Raw genomic sequence first — 20,604 nt, 5'->3', positions numbered from 1 at the left:
AAAACGCTAAAACACTTTAAGAAAACAATTACGCTTACAAAACGTATAGCGAAATATTTGGATTTTTCAGGTTTGAAGCTAGAAAAAAGTACTTTCCAGTAACACAAATTCACTTTTAGTTCTCAAAAAACACTGAGTATCCGGAAGCATCAAGTATCCAGAATAAATTTTGCAATCGATTTGTATGGAAGCAAATGACGTATCTACTCTAACCGAACAACGATGCATATGGTAACATAATATAAGATATCGCGCGGTTTTTAATACTTTTAGTGGATTCGTTCGCATTTAGTTAACAGTTGACATAACAGTACATTTATTTAGTTTTTGTAGTGTTTCTTTGGCAGAGTTATCATTCAGTGATAACTAATTGCAGGAAACGTTACCTGGAGTGCTGTCATTGAAAATATCCATCTTAGAGGAATCTGTTTTGTTCTTTTAAGCATGATGAATGGCTTAGAAACATAAGAAAACTGCTAGTGTTCTATCTTCATTTCTCACTTAAAACATTGGAGTTTCTTTGGCGAAGATTCAGGAAACTTGAAGTAGATTGACGGTGCATCCATTGAAGCAACCGCATTCTCTTTGTGTTCTTTTGGCAAAGTTATCTGGTGGCAGATAACCGGGCGGGAAGAATGGTGTATGTTGCAGAGTTTAATCCGTCATCAGACGAGAGACGGGAGGGGTGCACGGCCTGCTCCCTGGTTGTTGGCGAAAGAGGCGTGGTGGTAGTAGAGAGACGGATAAGTGGCCACACTGAGGGAAGAGTTCTCGGTGGCCGCTACTGAAGAGGAACCGGTGTCGTGGTAGAGGATAGGTACTCGCACCATGCGCTGAGCATGAGCCATGTTGGCTGCTTCCAGCTCGGCGGCGAGTTGCCGTTTCCACTTGTTGCGCCTGTTCTGGAACCAGATCTTGACCTGCGTCTCCGTCAGGTGAAGAGAAGCTGCGAGCCCAGCCCGCTCCGAGCTGGACAAGTACCGCTTCATGTCGAAGGTGGACTCGAGCTGGAACACTTGGCTGCGGGTGAACACGGTCCGCGTCTTTTTCTTGCGCCGGTTGCTCTTGCCATTGCCGCCGCCGCCGCCGCCGCCTTTCTTCCCGTCGCCGGCATCGGGGCTGCTGCTTCCGCCGCCGCCGCAACCGCCGGAAGCCCCCGTGCCGCCGACCGTCGTCCCGCGCTCATCCGTCGCGACGCCCGGCGAAAGAGGGCTGGAGGCGCGACTATCCGAGTTCAGGAAGTCGTCGGCGAGGGGAGGACTGCTGCCCGGCTGACACAAGCCTGTAGGAAGACAAAGAAGGATGGGTTGTCAGCCTCACACTTGAAAAATAGCTCATCATCATTTCTACAGCTTACAACAAAATGAACGATTCAAATTGCAATTTACATCTAAGAAATGAACGAGTTTTAGCGTCTATTTTTCCCCAGCAAAGCTCGTAGAAAGTTTGAAGCATGTTCAATACAAAGTAATTGAAGAGTGAAGTCTATAATTTACTTAGCCTTAACATCTTCGTTTTGTCTCATGACAATGTAGGGTAGACCGACTAGTGGATAGCAGTTTGCAATTTACTTTTTTTAAAAAAAAAGGTTTTATTAATATTTTTTAATGAATTGACAGCCGTAACTTTTATACCAATACCAATTCAAGACGGAAACGACCAAAAAATGGATGTTCAACTACTGGGTGCTGCACTATATATATATATATATATATATATATATATATATATATATATATATATATATATATATATATATATATATATATATATATATATATATATATATATTGCTAAAGCGTGAATAAATATTAATTTAGATTTTATTCAACAAATCATCTCGAAATGCGGACTATTTTAAATTGAAGGTAGCTTTAAGTTCTGCTTAATTGTTTTTTCATTTCCTTGAGAGCAAATTATTAGTCATGTTAAGAGGGAAATTATTAGTTTCATATGTACAAAAAGCAAGAAAACATGCTCAAAACTAATATGTGCTTCGACTGCTTGGCACTTGGCTACAGACTTGGCGAAACATTCGTTATAGAGTGGATTTGCCTCATACTCACTGCGCATTATTCACTACTATATTAATTAGATAACAGTCATCAAGTATTTTTTTATATTACTTAAAATGCGCAAAAAAGCTACAAGCAAATATTTACTTTGCATTCCGTTGTACACATATTTGTTTTCTTACACTAATATGAATATGTGTACTCTCAAAGAGGGTAAAAGCACCGACTATGGGATACCTTCTGTTTATGTTACAAGTAACATGGATAAGGGGAAAAAATAGTATCGAGGGTAAAAAATTAAAGTTAGGATTCTGAGATTGGGATTTTTTGAGTTTAAACCAGACATTTTAGCTATCAGTTTCAATTTCTTCAATCGTCAGGGGAAAAAAAATTACGCGGGAATGCGCCTAATATGGGGCACCACAAAGGTAAATGAAAACATCTGTTTACATTTCATTCATCAATTACATGTCCTTAAAGCATGTATTCTTTTTCGATTACGGGCAAAATCTATATTAGGCTCTATCAACACTGAAACTATTCCGCCCTCCCCCCTCCCGATCTGTTTAAAAGATTAGTTTCAGATGTGTAAGAAACAAGAAATCATACTCAAAACTAATATGTGCTTCGACTGCTTGACACTTGGCTACAGACTTGGCGAAACATTCGTGATAGAGTGGATTTTCCCCATACTCGCTACACACTTTGGGCTAATATAATAAATAGATACACACTCAGCATCACATAGCACAATAACGCACTCAGCGTCATTTTCATCATCACTGTCATCTGCACTATTCCTCCTTTTTCTGAGAAAATAAATGAACAAACATTTCTCCGCACAATGCGTATTTTGCTCAGTATTGCGCCCTACCCCATGTTATGCGCTACATCGACCTGATTTTGATTCCCAATTACATGCATTAATTATTCCTGAAATTGATCAGAGTTTATGCACATTTAAAAGATATATTTCATATTATGTTGAAACTATGCGAACTATGTAAGTTTATACGTAAAGCAAAATATTTAAAACACATTCTGGATAATATTTTAGGCTAGGAAGGAATCAATATATTATTTTGCATCTCAATATTTTGTCAACGGACTTCCTGATTGATAGAAATACTACATGCTAAAATGATCTACTTTAAATGCAAAAGACTATTGAGATCTCGATTTTGTTTTGTTTATTCCTGATTTTTAATGTTATTTTGATGAACAACGATTAAAAACTTAATCATTTGTTTTTCCCTCTTTTTTTCTGATGAAACAAACAAATTTCATTGTGCTTAGGGGGTCTTGGAAATCAAACACATTTATTTCAATTAAAATGTTTTCCAGTTTTTCTTTTGGTATCACAGTGAAATATTTCACCATACATTTGTTGCTATATCGTAAATATGGTTAAAAAATAAATAAAAACAAAAATATCGCATATAAATAATAAAAGTGCCTATATTCCCTCTTAAAACCGAGAGTTTATTTGCATTATTTATCATACCTCTTTCGCTAAATATTACAGCTTCTTCAAAAAAATTATTTGTGAAAAATTAATAATTTCCATATACAAAGAGAAAATTATTAGTTGTTGAGAATACTATACCAAGTTCAGCCTATTCATATATAAGATGTCATTATTCAGTTGATCGAAAACACTAAGATTTAACTGGAAATAATTGATAGTGATTCACTGTAAACATACAAAAGTACCGGAAAATTTAAATGCAAGTGATTTTTTATGGGAATTTAAAAGCAGCAAAAAGGTTTCAAAACCATTAAATTGATTAGATTATTAAGAGATTATTTTTTTTTAATTTCATCTGAAAAAAAAGGATTTTAAATCGTCGTCGATCAGAAACAGTACGAATAATAACAATGAAAATCATAAATAAATCAAAAAATCTAGATATCAGTAATCATTCGCATTAATAGTAGATTTGTTCGTGGTTTCTTTCCTTAGCTTAAAAGTCAATGACCAATTCAGAAAATTGAATTTGGCAGTTGCCCATATAATATGTTAAATATGCGGGGAAAGTTTATCTCACTCTCTATTTCTTGTTTTTATATAATGATAACAGTTTTCTATATCTTATATTAAATACTATTTACTCTTTCCAAGCTTTTTTGGAAACAAAAAAAAATAGTTTAGTGAATAAACTATTAAGGACGTTTCTGTCTATCATCGGGAAATCTTAATACTAAATATCATAGATTTTCAGAAATAACCTTAAATGATCATATCAAAAAATCGTTTTGTTTACTTATTTTTTCATTACTATATTTGATAATTTTTTTCCGAAGCAGTACTGTTTCCTCATCCAAAGTTATAAAAGCTTTAATTGTAACATAAACAATTAAAGCTTTTATAACTTTGGATGTGTGAACTATTCAAAATAAACAAAATATTACTAAAATCAAAAAACGAAACATAGAAATAAAGTGTGTTGGAGAAAATATTTTGCGCAAAAAATAAGTTCCCCTCCCCCTTTTCTTTTAGAGGAGAGAAGAACAGATAATTTGACTAATATTTCTACAGATAAGCATACTCTTTTTCTTAAGTAAACTTATTTTTAAACAATTGTTAAAATAATTATTTTCTTTTTGGCACCTATATAGCGATATTTTTGCGAGAGATTAGTAGTACTACTTGAATATATTTTTTTATTTCATGCTCTCTAAGTTCTCTGTAAAACGACTTTTGTTACAATCTAAGTTACTTTGTAAGAAAGCCCTAAGCGAGATTTTTACGAAATTCATTAATACGTACTTCAATATATTTTTTATTTCATGCTCTCCAGTTTCTCTGTAAAACGACTTTTCTTACACTCTAAGTCACTTTGTAAGAAAGCTCTAAATCACGTCATCAGCTAAGTTTCACAGTTTTTTTTTTTTTTTTTTTTGCAAAAACAAAAAGTGTGCTTAAAAGAGCAATTGCCGATAGCATTGTCCATTGTGAGTTGATAACAAACCTTCTTTACGTAAGTAGTTTATTATTACATAGTATTAAAAGAATCAGTTTATTTTCGCCATCCTTTTAGTGATATTTTTACAAGAGATTTATTAATACGTATTTCAATATTTTTTTCATTTCATGCTCTCCAGTTTCTCTGTAAAACGACTTTTCTTACAATCTAAGTCACTTGGTAAGAAAGCTCTAAATCACATCAACAGCTAAGTATGCATGTATTTGTTTTTGCAAAAATAAGAAGTTTACTAGAAAGAGTAATTACCGCTAACCCATCATGAGTTGATAACAAACCTGAGATAATCCAAGAATACGTTTTTAAAGGACTAAGAAAGTAATTTTTGGCATTAATAATCAAGCAATATTATGTTCCGCGTTTCCCCATCATTTATTTTTATCTAATGTTTTTGACAAAATGTATCGAAATGTATCAAGTTTCAAGTTTTTTTTCTGTTTAATTATTTATTGAATTAATTAATTCAATTATGATTTCTTTTCGATGACGGTAGTACTTTTTTTATTTTTAATTTAACTTCCTTATTATTTTCGTTGTTGTTGTTATTGTTGTTATTATTATTATCATTATTATTCTTAAAAAAATTATTATTATTGTAATTATTATTTTTTAGGAGATCAAACTTACTTTCATACTTTTGCTGTTTCTATTGTCATGATGCATTTATTTTGTTTACGGAAAAATATTCTTTAAAGAGCAATCAACGTTAAATATAGAAAGAAATCGGTATTATGGAAAGAATGAAATACTCCTGCTGATTTAAAGTGTTATTATTGAGTGAACACGCAAATTAAGTCTTTCTAGAAGATTTGATACAATTTAAAAATATTTTAAAATTGTACATTTCATAAGAGGGAGATCCGATAAAGAATTTAAAGGGAAATCAATTGAAGAGAAAAATAAATCTTAATGCGAGAGTAAATAAGTAGAACAAATAAGTATCTAAAGTGAAAGTCCTTGTGCTGAGATGTTAACCCCTGGAGCTTATTTTTATGCATTAAAACATTCAAAACTAATTTACGATAAACTGAACGAACTATTTATCTTATACAATATATCTAGTTTTTATTAGTAACATCAGCAGTAATGCGTGATTAAGCAAATAAAATTCGTCGCTGCTTTTGTATTTTGCGACAAATGATTGTTGAATTTTGAAAAAATATCGTACTGAATGATTTTATTGTTGTCCTTTTGGCAAATTCTTAAAATTAATTATATAGGTCTTCGAATATTCAAGCTGGTTTATTAAGCGAACGATTTGTATTCCGTTGAGTTTTAAGTTTGATATCTGAGATTAAATTAAACTATTAAAAATTATGGAGACCGTTGAAAAACTTTCTTTGCAAGCGTTAAGTGCTTTGTAAGCGCTTAGCGCTTTTATTTAAAAAAAAAACATGGCAGTTGTACGACTGATGGCAGACAGAAGCTATGCATTTATTGGTTAACATAAGCTTATATTGTTGAAGGCATTTTGAATCAACAAAGAAGATAAGTTCCAATTAATTCAGTTAAATTCATCTATTCAACATTATCAACTTGATCATTACAAGCTTACGTTATTCAATAATAGCATACCTTCTGTCGGTTATTCCCACTACTGCCATTTGTTTAAGTATTAAAAACATGCCATTCTTCCAAGTGGGTTTGAACCACCAACCTATCGATTAATATCCGAACGTGCTTGTGATTGCTCCACGGAAGCTTCGCTGCAGATCAATTGTTAAAACATTTAATACAAGGAAAGTAGGGGGAAGTGGATCTACCCCCCTAAAACTGAAATATGGATATAGTTTTAATACTTTTTTACACTGATCATGTCATATTTCATCACAGTGATTGGTTTTGAATATATTTGGGTTTCGTTAATTTTTTTCTATGTCATAAAACTTAGTCAAAAAAAAAAAAAAAAAACATCTGAAAAGTATTTTTTGTGATTTCAAGCAACTTTTTTCAAAGAAGTGTTTCCAGGTTAGCTTTTATTATTTTTTTATGATCATTAAACTTTCGTGTATAATTTAACTTAAAGTGCATATTATAACAATAATTTTTGTATAAAATACTATTATTTTGTGTTTAAGAGGAGGGGTTCCACTTACCTCGTACATTTTTGCTATAAGGGGTAGGTGGGGATACCCTCACTATGGGGTAAGTAGGTCCCCCAATAATAGTGAGGATTTTACAATCAAAAGCAACTCAGATGAAATAATTTGTGTGAAACACAAATTATTTTACACAAATGAAACACAAATTGTTTATTGTTTTAAAATTTTCCGTCATACAGATTTAAAAGACAGTATATGTCTCAGAAATGGATGTGTTTACAAAAAAGTAATTCTCACTAAAAATGTACATACTTTATCAAGTAAAGCCCCTTACCCCTCTTTTAGATATGCCTAATTTAAATTGAAATGAAGGGGGGGTGATCCACTTACCCCCTATTATGGGGTAAAGAGACACCCATCTGATCTCTTAAGAACATATATTATATTTAAAGCATTATTTCAAAAATTATAGATAAACTTTTGTTTTTTAATAATGTCCACATTGTAAAAAAAGTAAAAAAAGTGTAAGGTTGCCAATATTAATGGGTGTAACGTTACACGAATTCTGAAGTGTGTAGTATTATTGTTTTAAAAACTCAAATTGTTGGAGGAGCCTTGCACTATGGTTTGAGTAGAATTCGAAGCGCATGCATAAATATTAGAATCGGCGCAGAGCATTTAAACTCTTAATAGCGAAACAGAAACCGGCCTTTGTGGTTGAGCGGTGAAAGCTCTTGCTTTGCGACCTGTCTGTGAGATTAACGTGAGTTTCGGCACCACTCTGGTTATTTGCTCTCTTAGTGTAATAAAAATGTCTTGTTTGTATATTAAAATGAATAAATAATTGGTGTATATTGGTTGGCGAAAAAGCACGAACTTGATAAATATTAAAGAAACGAATAATTAAAAGCAAGAGCTGTAAAGAAGGGATTTCTAGGATGATTTTTTTATACTGTTATAATGAAATTACAAGCATAGTGACCTACAAATTAATTTTTGTATTTTCAATTTAAAAAGTATCGAAAGAAATCATTACTTGATCATTCAATATATATATATGTATAATTTAAACCATCGAGCGGTTAACAATTAAAAATGAGTATCCGTTCTAGAAAGTCAGGTGAAAGCTAAATTTTTGCTAATGTGTAACTCTTCAAGCAATTTCTCTGTAAGCGCATAGAAAATTCTCGTGCAACCTTGCGCAGAAATTAGTGAGACGTTACGCTGTAGTTACATTATGAGGCAGTGAGAAGCAAAGAGATGCAAGTGAACTATTTTAAATGAACTATTTTAAATTTCGAGTAAAACGCGTTTAAAGATCAGATGCTAGGTATGCTTTCATTGAAATTTTTTTCTAAATCATGCTATTCAGCAGCACCTACCAGCGCTACTAGAACAATCTCTTGCCCCAAAACAGAGGAGAGGTTCACCTACCATTTGTAGTGGTTATCACCAAATTTTTAATTTTACCACTTGCATCCCTTTGCTTCTCACTACCTCATATAACCTTCCAAGCAAAGCTGCCACCAATTTTACGGAGTAAAATTACACTTTTTTTTTTCAGTGCGAGATAAAGTAGTTCAGTAGAGTAAAAATAAAGAAGTTCAGTAGAGATAAACTAAGACTATTAGTTTTTTTTTTTTTTTTTTTTGTGTGTGTGTGTCAAAACCTTTATATAAGCTTTCAAAAACGAACTGTTCTCAAAAAGGGTCCTGCTCATCCCAACCAACCTTACATAAAGCTCTGCGCGGTGCGCATGCGCTTTAAAGGAAGCAGGTTTAACGCGCTTTTTTTTTTTTCAGATGGCTCTGCCGCCAACGTTCCGTATGAAGCATGGCTTCAATGAAACAAAAATCTTCGCTATTGCTTCATTTTAGGTTTTTATTTTCGTGAAGGGAGGAGTAGGGGGTGAAGTAAGAGCTAGACTATCTCATTGGTTACAAGTTCTTTTTTTTTTTTTCTTTTTTTTTTTTTTTTAATGAATTTACTGAAATTTCAGCATCGCAACCAGATTGAATCAGCAACTCAACAGTAGGCTACAAATAAATAAAAATGAGTTTACATTGTGTTTGTTAAATATGGTTTTACTCAACATTCTTAGATGAAATATTTTCATGTTAGGATAAATTAGGTTATCAAATTATACATATGCCGGTTTTATATGCATGCTTACATTTGTCACATGAAAATAAGCATTAGTGAAGTTTCTATTTAAAGCAAAGAAGAGTTTATTGCCCACAGCACTCTCAACGTCTTTCATTTTCAATAAGTTGTTCTTTGGTTGAACAGTGTTCATGTTTATTTAAATCAATTTTTCTTCAAAAGCATATTCGTCAACAACGAATAAATACCTTTGTGCTTGAAAATTAAATGAATGAATTACCAACGTTAAGATGCTCAAAATTGCAATGTAGAAGCAGAACAAGCCTTTGTTGGCACGAAAAACGTGATTGCTAAAGCCTCACTCTTTTAAGACATCCCTTTCCAAAACGTTAGTAGTTCAGTCATTCAATATTCGTCAATGTTTACGAATCTCTTAGAGCAATTTAGTACTATTTTTAAACTTTGCTTAAGATGACATAGATTTTTTTTAAAGCAGCTTATTTTTCAAAAGCTATTTTAACGGAAACAAAGTTACCATATTTATTCAGATAATGTGTTGAATCGAAATAAGTGATTAAATTACAGCAATTATTCTAACACAAACTTAAACAGAGCCCTGGAAAACTTTCTTAATGATTTGGTAACACTTTCTCAGCATTATTGTGATTTTCAAACGTATTATAAGGCTAAATACTTTTTCTAAATAGCAGCTATTCTATCTGTATCTTTTTCAGGTTTTGCGTTATGTGTTTCAACCGCTGGTTATAAATATGTCTTTGTACATAACAGCTCGGTTTGATGACCTTATAATGCTTGAATTTGTTGCTAAAGTTCATTTTGTCCTATAGTTATCGAAATGCGTTTTATTTTATCAATATTTTGGATCATGCTTAGTTATTAATAGAAACCATGATCACTTGAACAAAATAAATTTTCTTACAGTTCTTCCTGATCGAAACAAAAGACATATTCGTCATCAAATGATAGAAATTCCCTTAAGTTGAAACGTTTTTTTTTCCATACTATTTAAGCGCCACCGTGATTAATTAAATATTTCAGATATCAAGCGGAGTATGTAAACTAACCATAAAGATATTTACGTGTAATCATTTTCATTTTTCTCATCACTCTGAGATTAGGTCCAAATTAGCAGTTTATTCTGCGTGAAGTTACTGGATATTATCGAAGTTGTAGATATAAGTGGCGTTGTATTTTCTAAAATATACTATAGCTCACTACTGCTAATTCACTAGTCGGTCTATATATTTGTCATGTGATCACCTGATTATAAAGTTTAGTAAACTCATAAATTTTCAAATATTATTGTGCATCCTTACCTATAATGATTTTTGAGGTTTTTCGTCTCTCGTACTCATCCTTTGATACTCGTAATCTTATTGATGTTTAATTGTTAGAAAACGCATCACAATACTTCGGTAAAATACTCTGGACATAACTTAAATGATAGCTTTATCAAATCAATCTATTTTTCTCTGCATTTTGGAAGGGAATTTTTAGGCCAAATTCTTAGCTATACTAGTACATTGCTAGTGGTACAGCGTTTTTTTTTTTTTTTTTTGTCTTAATTATCTGGCTGTATTACCGGAGTAACTGCACTTAATTTAAAAAGAGTGTGAATTCTGCATTTTATAACCAACAAGTTTTATTTTGAGCCAATTATCCATAGCATCTATTGGTATTTATTGGTCGAAAAAACAATGTCTCTGATAATATTTTTACATTTTTACAATCACTTTGACGTAATTTTGTCAAATTATATTAATCAGAAATGTGCATTCTTTTAAATACAGTTCTATCAAAAACATAAAGTTAAACGCGTGTTGGGTTGCTGAAATATCTTTCCAGGCAGATTCAATGACACGAGGGACGCAGCAGAGGGGAGTTGAGGGTCAACTCCCAGACGAAAAAATAAATTGCCACAAAGACAATCCTAGAATGATAATTTCTTTACATGGTAGTTGTGTTATAAACAAACCCCGTCAGGTGAAAATTTTTTACTTAAGACAAATGAAATATTAAGTGCTATTTGAAACTTATTCCTTGAAATTCGCGATTGAAGAAATCTTTTTCTTTTAATACTTTAAATATTGCTCTTACAACCATTTTGCAGCATGAATTTCAAACAGATGCTGACTTTTTACAAAATAAATAGTTAAAAACTAATCCATTCAATGTTTGAGTAGGTTATAGGCTAAGTAGCCAATTAAAATAATTTTCTACTAAGTTGTTTTCTTCCAAACATTTTCCGTTCAAAATTTTTTGCCGATACTGTGTAAGGTAATAAAATATAGTTATTGGATTTATCGACTCTATTCGTCAGTTCTTTTAATATGATTAGTTAATATTGTACTTAAAGTAAAAGTAATCTTAATATAAAGAACGGTATCAAGCATTCAAAAATTGCTTTTGTTTTTGGTGATTTTTCTTGTATACTTCCTAGTACGAACAAGTAGGGCACAGTCTCTAATTGATATTTAATTCAAAAGGTAGTTTGAACTAGATATCTAATCAAATATTTAAGTTTTTACCCCAATAGCTCTTACAGTATCACTGCTCGAGAATCAAATATTTCATTAAATTCCTCAGCAGAGTCTTAAAAGAACCACCAAATGACCACATACGTACAAATCTCTATTGTTAAACCAGAAAGAGCTTTTCCGATTCTTTGTTTTATCTCAGAGCAATTCTTACTGTGGTACAATCTTTGGACTAAATCAGACTGGGAGCTCTTTTGAACTTTTTTGGTGGAAGGCCTATTATATGCGTTTCCTCTGCTTCCTGAAGAGGTTTCCCATGGTAATAGCACTTCAAAAATCGCATTAAAGATCAATCTGATGGTCTCTGTGGTAATTCGTTTCGACTTTTGCTGGTTTGGAATATTTGTTTTTCCTCTCGTGGAAGAAGGAATGTGCCTCAATTTTTTATTTGCCAATTTCTTTGAACAAAATGAAACCTATGGTGCTGAGAGTCAATAAGACAGTGCCAACTCAATTTGGTATTCCGGATCCTATGCTTTCAAAGTTAATCTGACTTCTGAGAAGCCGGGATTTTATTTTACAGGGTTTTGATCCTCTTTGTTCCAAACTGGGATCTGTTTGCGTCAGAAGCCGAGCCCAGAACGGAGCGACAGCAAGGTCAGTTTGACACAGTGATCAGGGAGATCTTGGAGAATGTTTGCCGTTTTGAGTGCTTTTCGATCTTAACTTTTCTCTGCTATCTTTTACAAGGAAGTAATCTCCTTCCAAATGAATCCGAATTTTTTATGATCTTTGAAAATAAATTTGATGTTTTACAAATTTATCAGTGAAATTTATGTGTCTCTGCGATGCAAATATTCATGTCGTTTTCATTCAGATAACCGGCGTACAGTCGCATAAAAGAATCAAGATTCTGTGAAAAATAAATGGATATCAGATTGTTCTCAAGTCGTTGATTCTTCGAGATACTTGGCAGATTATCTTTTGAAAACTCTGCCATTATTGATTTATTTTTTTCTTTAGTAAATCACAATTTTTACAAAGTAAATTGTGCATTGCAGGAAAAGTTTCTTTTTTTTTTACTGTGCGTCAAATTTGATTCTTTCCTTTTAATGGTGGGGAGGGGCATAAATTTAATAATGAATGTAAGTATAACTTTTAATAAAGAGTCACAAATTTCTTAACTTTTTTCAAAATTAATTCTTTGATTACTGGTTTTGTATAGAACAGAAAGTAATTCATTTGTTTTTAAAACTAATTTTCTTGAATCATGTATGAATAAGCTCTTAACCATGTTCAAACCTTGTAGATGAATTTAAAAAGTTTCCCTACTGAATAGTTGATTTTAAAATTTATATGTATGATTAGAAATTACTAATTTATTTTTTCATCACATTTATTATTTTCAAAAATCTTGGTTTTAACAGACTTTGAATGTATATATATATATATATATATATATATATATATATATGTGTGTGTGTGTGTGTGTGTGCATGTGTGTGTGTGTGTGTGTGTGTGCTCGTGCTCGTGCTCGAATGTATATCATATTTTCCTATTGGGGACCATGATTACACTAAATAACTGCTAAGAATTAAGTTTAATAAAAACGATTTGAATCAAAAGAAATTCAAATTTGAAACGGAAATGGAAGTAATCACGTAAGAAGAAAAACAATTTTCCTGACTTAGGTAAAAATACTTTTAGGAAGTAAAAGGGTTGAGTCACCCATTAGCATAAGCCACTTAGCTTACTGTAAAATCATTTAGGTTTCCTTTTTTTTCCCCCTCCTTTTTAAAAGATCCCTCCTTTTCGATCCCGCTCCACAAGGATGATAACGAATTTACATCCACACAGGAGCACATGTTTTTGTTTTTTCCTTCTTTCTACTGTTAATACTTACCCCCTTATAAAAGTGAGAGAGTCTCCCAAACAAAAGTAATTTAAAGCTTATAGGTTCGATAATCCAGACATCTCGGACTTAATGGTTTTTGAAAGAGATTTACAATCGAAAAGATGTCTTGGATTAATGGAGAGAGAAACAAGATTAGGAATAATACTCTTGATTTCAGCCAACATTATCATATATGTAATCTTTTAATGCGATAACGCCTCCCTCTTTTTTTTTCAGGAGAAAGAGCAAAAATGTGGCTGAGGTAAACGCTGTAGTAAAGTAATCCTTGCGAAACATTGATTGAGTAAACGCTTTCGTTGGAAAATGCGCTTGAATTCCTGAAGCCTCACTTGTGAATTAGTGGACTGACGCGGATTCGGAGTTTACAGTTTCTGGTGCAGGGGTGCCACAAATCTCTTTAAGGAAGACCTCATGTTTCCTTCCTCATACCTGTCGGGTTAATGAAACCATTTCTCATTTCTTTCCAACATAAAAAGCAGTGGAAGATTTGTATTCTCGTAGAAGGCAATTTTCTTCGGTTTTTCTGAAAAGGCAATATAGTTTTGGCGAGTATCTGGTCGTACTTTTTTATTTAAATGAGTATGTTTTATCTGTAGTCAATAGAGCTCATTCATGTGTTTTTTCTTTTGCTTTCAAGGTATTTTTATTGTCTTTTTTTTTAATAAGAATAATCATTCTGCCGGGAAATATAAATACAGAACGTTCAATATTTCAATTTATTTTTTTTTAACCTACTGAAGTAAGTGTTCTGAGTGAGGCCATTAAGGTTAAGGACCTATTATTTCGCTCATTTTTGGTTCAAGAGGTTAGAATCTTTGAACATTTAAAAATGCCAAAAAGAACTATCAAACTAAAAATAATTTAAAAATTATCTATTGTCAATTTAAAATTGTATTAAACAACATTTATAAAAACTCAGAAATATTATCAAAAAGTCCATATTTACTTCAATGGAAAGGAGGAAATCAATCATCTTACTCGGGACACTAGTAAGTCTTTATTATCTATTTTTCTAGTCACTCCTACCGTCCTGCGAACAGTTCGTGCACATAGGTGCAGCACTATATCATATCTTCCACCCAAACCTTCAACGTCATCATATGGAGACCCGGAGTCCTAATAATGTCAATCATGGCTTTATTGGAGCAACAGTCTACTTTCCTACAGTTATTAAATTAACAGGAAAAAATGGCGGTGCACAGCGACATTTTTCTTTTTGTATTCATCTACTACATAAATAAGACTTTCTAGAACAATTAACAACTTTTTTTATACTAGTAAACTAACAGTGAACCATGAAGAAACAAAATTTACTGTAAAAAAAAGATCAAGCAATTTTGACAAGATTTTTTGGAATAACGGTTGCGACACTTTTGTCTGTTGATAATAAATGGCTTGTTGAAAACACTTTAGCATCAGTTATACTTTGTGATGACGACAAAATGCACGATTTAGCGAATTTTTAATATCCGACATAAAAGATTGAGAAATGGACAGGGGGAGGGGGTGGCCTTATTGGTCGACGTGGTCTTACTTTGCGCACCCACCTTGCTATTATTATCGGATATGTTTTCATCATTATTGTCGTTTATTAATACACTGGCCTCAAAAAGTTAAGGTACAACCGGTTTTTTGCGTCTAATTTGCAAGTGAATGAATGTAGAAACAAAAAATTTGGACGATGTGTGCATTAAATAGTTTTCTTTTGAATGCGTCATAGAAATTTATACAAGTGTATTGCAAAAACGATTTATAGCAAAAAAAAAAAGGAAACTTTGCAGAATTAATTTGCAAATTAAGAAAGACGCGAGTGCAAGGGAATTGAAATCCATTGGTAACGCTATTAAGTCCTCCCCGTTAATTTCTGATACCTATAAGAAACGTTTTATTCCTTCTGTCGCACGTTGTGCTAGATTTTACGCTTTGCCGAAAGTACATAAACCACTTATTCCTCTCCGTCCCATTGTTTCTAATATTGGTACTGCTTCCTACAAACTGGCAAAATTTTTGGCTTCTGTTTTTTCACCGCTACTATCCAGCAACTCTTTCACTGTTCGAAATTCTTTGAATTTTGTTAACAAACTTCGTAATTTTCAGTTAAAAGATCATGTCATGGCCTCTTTCGACGTTAAATCTCTTTTCTCTAACGTGCCGGTTGAAGGGGCGTTGGATTGTTTTAAAATGAAATTGGTTGAACATAATTTTTCTTGTTTTGAGATCGATGAATTGTGTAAGCTAACCAGGTCCTGCTTAGAACAAAATATTTTATTTTCAACAACAATTTTTTCCAAATGACCGAGGGTCTCCCGATGGGTAACCCGTTGGGTCCTATCTTAAGCGACTTTTATATGCACTATTTTGAGGTTAAATTATTTAAAATTTTAGTTTCCATTTTACGTCAGGTATGTTGATGATGTTTTTGTTCTTTTGGACTCGTCTTTCCGTGACTATGATAGTCTTTTGTCTGTTTTAAACTGTATTGATCCACATATTCAATTCACCGTTGAAATGGAATCTAAAAATCTTCTCTCTTTCTTGGATGTTTCCATCACTCGTTCTGATAATAATTTTATCACTACTGTTTTCCGTAAACCCTTTGCAGTCACTCTTCCCCCACATAAATTATCTGTTCATCCCCCTCAACAAATATTAGCGGCATTCAGAACTTTTGTTTTCCGGGCTTTAACGATTTGTTCTAGCTCCAATTTACTCGCTGCAGAACTGAATTATTTAAAAAGTGTTGCATTAGATCGGGGGTTTACAATTGACATCATTGACACCATACACAAGAAGCTTATCAATTCAACTAATAAAAATCAAGCACTGTCTAAGATGAATTATTTTAGTTTGGTTGTTTTACCCTTTTTACAAGAATCAGTCTTCAAATTGCAAGAATTTTAAAAAAGTTTAATTTTTCAGTTGCATTTTCCCCTGTCAACAAACTTAAATTTTCGCAACTAAAACACCCGGTTCTGGAACTTGATCGATGGGGCATTTATACCATTTCTTGTCAGTGTCAAATGATATACATAGGACAGACCCAACGTTCTCTTAAATTCCGTATTAAAGAACGTGAAAATTATGTCAAGAAGTAAGATTTAAAACGCTCCTCGATTGCACAACACTGTTGGTCATTCAATCATTTTTTCGAATTTTCTTCTGCCAAGGTTATTCATGGGTGTTCCTCGATTTATGATTTAGATTTTTGGGAATCCTATTACATTTGGAAAAATTCTGCTTCAATAGTTAATGATTTGTCGAGTACTCCCCCTTACCCCAGTGTTTGGAAATCTTATCTTTAAAAAACTTTTTTCTGCTTTTGACGTTTTTCCGCACTGTAGGTGTCGTTGTTGTTCTGTGACGCATGTGTTTCAGGTTTCCATGCCTATTTACTTTGCTGCCTTCCATTTTCTGTTCATTTATCGTCCGGTTTATATTGCAAGGACTTTTAGTACTTTTTAGCACTGATGAAGGGGCTTGCATGTGACAGCCCCGAAACAGCTGTTTGCTGAGTTTTTAACTCTTTTATACTACTTTATTTGTACTTTATACACGTTGTTGCCATTTTTACTCAATCAAGATCCTCCTCAACAATTCCAGCTCGGTGAGATCGTGCATTACCATCTATTGGAATGAAGTCATTACCAATAGCAAAAGCATATGGGCGGACGTATGAATCAAGGATCTCATCCCGATATCTCAGACCAGTCAGTGTTCCTCCGTGGAGCACATGTAGGTCAGTGTGACCACCGAGCGAGATCCCTACTCAAACTATGGTTCCACCATCTCAATAACTGCCTTTCAACAGTGTTGGATTAATGGTATCTTGTGTGATGTTCCCTCCAGATCAATAGACGCCCTGAATCCCTCTCCAATGTAAATCTAGACTCGTCTGTGAACAGCAAAGAAGCCCATTGCTGCTGGGTACAGGAAACATGTTCTCTTGCAAGCATAAGCGGATCCCACGCTGTGGTACGCCGAGCGGAATACGCGCAACTGGTCGTCTTGCATAGAGACCTGCATTGTGAAGACGATTTCGCACCGTAGTAGCACAGATTCTTCTTCCTGATTATTGGTCTGCAACAAGCTGCGGCACAGTAGTGGTTTTTCTCCTTCGGGCCAAAAAAAACTAGAAAACGGCCTCTTACAGGTGTTGTAGCACATGGTTGACCTGGAACAGGTCTTCTGGACACAGAATCTTCTGATTGATATTGATTTCAAAGTCTCTGAACAACACTACGAGACACATAGAGACGTCTAGCAGCGTCAGACTGGGACAATCTCATTACCATCCATCCAACTGCCCGTCACCTTAACGAATCGGGCAAACGACGTCTCTGAGACATTTTCTTAATTCTATTGACTATTGTCACCGAAACTGCCAACAACAGTTGAAAATCAACACAACATACACTCAAAAGTACGAAAGCTTGATATTTGCATTTTCTTTCTCAATCATAAAGATGTGTTCTTTTCCATACAATAAAAGTGGCAGCTATCTATTTTTTATAAATGATTTTAAAGTTCGTTATTATCATTCATGCAAACTATGCATTTTATTGTTACTTCCATTTTTTAATGGTGAGCTACGAAAAACCTTAACTTTTTGAGGCCAATGTATTACGCTTTTTAAGACTTTATTTTCTTTCCTGTTGATTATTATTAGTACTGTTTGCAGTTCATTTTTCCACTCATTACTGTGGTTAATTATATCGTAATTAGCGTTGCTGTTGTTTTGTTGTTATAAAAAAAATCCATATAATCGTTGTATATTGAAAGTTCTTCCGGGAAGCAAATTTAGATTTGCGTAGGTGTTTTTCCTATCATAGTGTATAATTTTCATCTGATTTCTATTTTAACGTATCTAAAATGCTAATAATTTAATTAAAGCACATTACATATTTCAGTTACTCCTAAAAACCATTGTCCCTTCAATACATTATTATGATATAAAGCTTGGTTTTATTAATCTTTTAAATTGTATTTTACGTCATTTTATTCATTTTTTTGTTCATTTCATTTATCTTTTCAAAATTTAAAGCTATCTAATTTCAGAATAAAAATAATAATTAATAGTAAGTAAAGTCCTCCTGAGCGTATGAATTAATTAAAAAATTAAAACGCATAGTTTTATTTTTGGTGCTTAGTTTTATTGCCATTTGTTGCGAGTATTTAATGTTTTAAGACATCGTACATGAAAAGTTATTGATGTGTGAAGGTCTTATTTATTGTTTGAGGTTTCATTGAAAAATAAAACTCTTCCTATTGTTTATTGGTAAATGTTTTAGCAATCTATGATTCTTCAAGTACTTATAATCCGTAAAATTATTGATATACTATTTCTTTTGAAATAATTTACATTTTGTTAATTTATTGCTCTAGTTTGCTTACTCAAAGGTAATATTTCACAAACATGGGCCTAATGATACTCGTCTATCAAGTCTCCAGAAAGCGTCTTTACATGTAACTACAGCATTTTTCTATTTAACTGGAGTAATTTTCCTCATTAAATTATTTTTATCAGTTATATGTCATATATTATGTTTGTTATGGGCAATAACCTGTTTTTGAAGAATAGCGTCACTCATTTATCCATTATTTTTATCCATGTTAAAGCTTTTTTTTTTCTTCTTGTGATTTTTCTTTAGCTTATTTTCCATTGGTGATATTCGTTCAGAATTTTCTACATTTTGTTCATTTGATTGTGTTTTGCCATTCTATTATGTATCTTCATTGTGTTTTTACTAATAAATATAACCACATCACAATTTGAAATGTGCAAAGTTGCAAAAAAAACTATTTTTCCTTTGAAAATGAATGAACAAATGTATTCTATTTCAATATATTTAAAGCGTGACATTAAACAAGTCTTTTGAGATAGTTTTGACTCTTATTTTATGATTATGATTATTTTTGAATAAAGTTTCAGCTTGCAAAATGTAATACTATTTGTCAACTTTATGAAAAATCAAATTTTGCAACACATTCCATGTCCTGAATAATGCATCAAATGCTATATACACCAGATGCTATATTTACCAGACACCATTTCAATATATTGATCATTCTTTCATCTTATAGTTGACAAATATTTGCGAACTTTAAACAGTGTGATACTTTGTATCAAGTTGTTTCAATGGCGCAATGCGTCTCTATGCTGACTTATTTGCTGTCTTATTTGCTAATGAGAAAAGCCTGAAGCATTCAATTCCTTTAAAAGTCAAAAAAATAGTCCTGGCTACAACTTTAACAGTGATAATTAACTTCCTTTTGAAATGACTCTTTAAAGTAGAGAGATCATGATTAATATAAGATCAAGTTAAATCTATTTTGAATACGTAATAAATACTTCACATGTGAAAACACTTTTATGCAGAATATATATGAACTTGTTTGACTTTAAAATAAATGTCATTAGTAGTACCTATTTAATCTTTGAACTAAATTTATTACACAAAAGTAGCAACTAGTAATAGGGAAGTTATACAACTATTCCGAGATGGTACCCGATAATTTTTTTATGCCTGAGTGCATAGTGAATCAGCTAAATTATCGCATTTCATGATGAAGTTATAGTTTTTCATAATAACTGACTACGAATGATTGCAAATTATACTGAAAACTATTTTTCCTTTTTCAAATTGCTGCTAAATTAAATTAAATATTTTGAATCAAATTTCTTAATTTTAAAACTTATAATTCTTTTTTCATAATGTTAGAAAAATAATATGGAACCTTTAGCTTTATAACCATGTAAAGGAATTTGGCACTGTAGCTATATTCTATCAAAAATTACTTTGGAGTCATTTCACGAAAAAGTCGTCATTTTGTCCCGCACGACACAGGTTATATACAATGTTATATATACTAACTTAAAGAGATTTCAAACCAATTTACCGCTACTGAGAGGAAGAAATTCAAATTTCGAATGGTGTTCGTACTTTTTTAGGAATACCAGACATTTTAATGTTATAAGCATAATATTAAGGAATAAATAAACAAAAAAATAAAGCCAAATGACTTTTAAGGGTCAATACAATGTATAAA

General features: G+C 32.5%; 1 protein-coding gene across 1 annotated transcript in view; it reads right to left on the bottom strand.

The window, feature by feature from the left end:
* Positions 1-433: 433 nt before the first annotated feature.
* LOC129218323 (homeobox protein HMX3-like) overlaps positions 434-20,604 on the bottom strand; it is a 106,949-nt gene continuing 86,778 nt past the window's right edge. The window contains exon 2 of the mRNA XM_054852558.1: positions 434-1,282. Coding sequence (XP_054708533.1) covers positions 666-1,282 — 617 coding nt within the window. The 3' untranslated portion in view covers positions 434-665. The remainder of the gene's footprint in view (positions 1,283-20,604) is intronic.

The sequence above is a fragment of the Uloborus diversus genome, chromosome 3 (assembly GCF_026930045.1).
Source record: "Uloborus diversus isolate 005 chromosome 3, Udiv.v.3.1, whole genome shotgun sequence".
Lineage (NCBI taxonomy): Eukaryota > Metazoa > Arthropoda > Arachnida > Araneae > Uloboridae > Uloborus > Uloborus diversus.
This window is presented reverse-complemented; position numbering and strand designations above follow the sequence as displayed.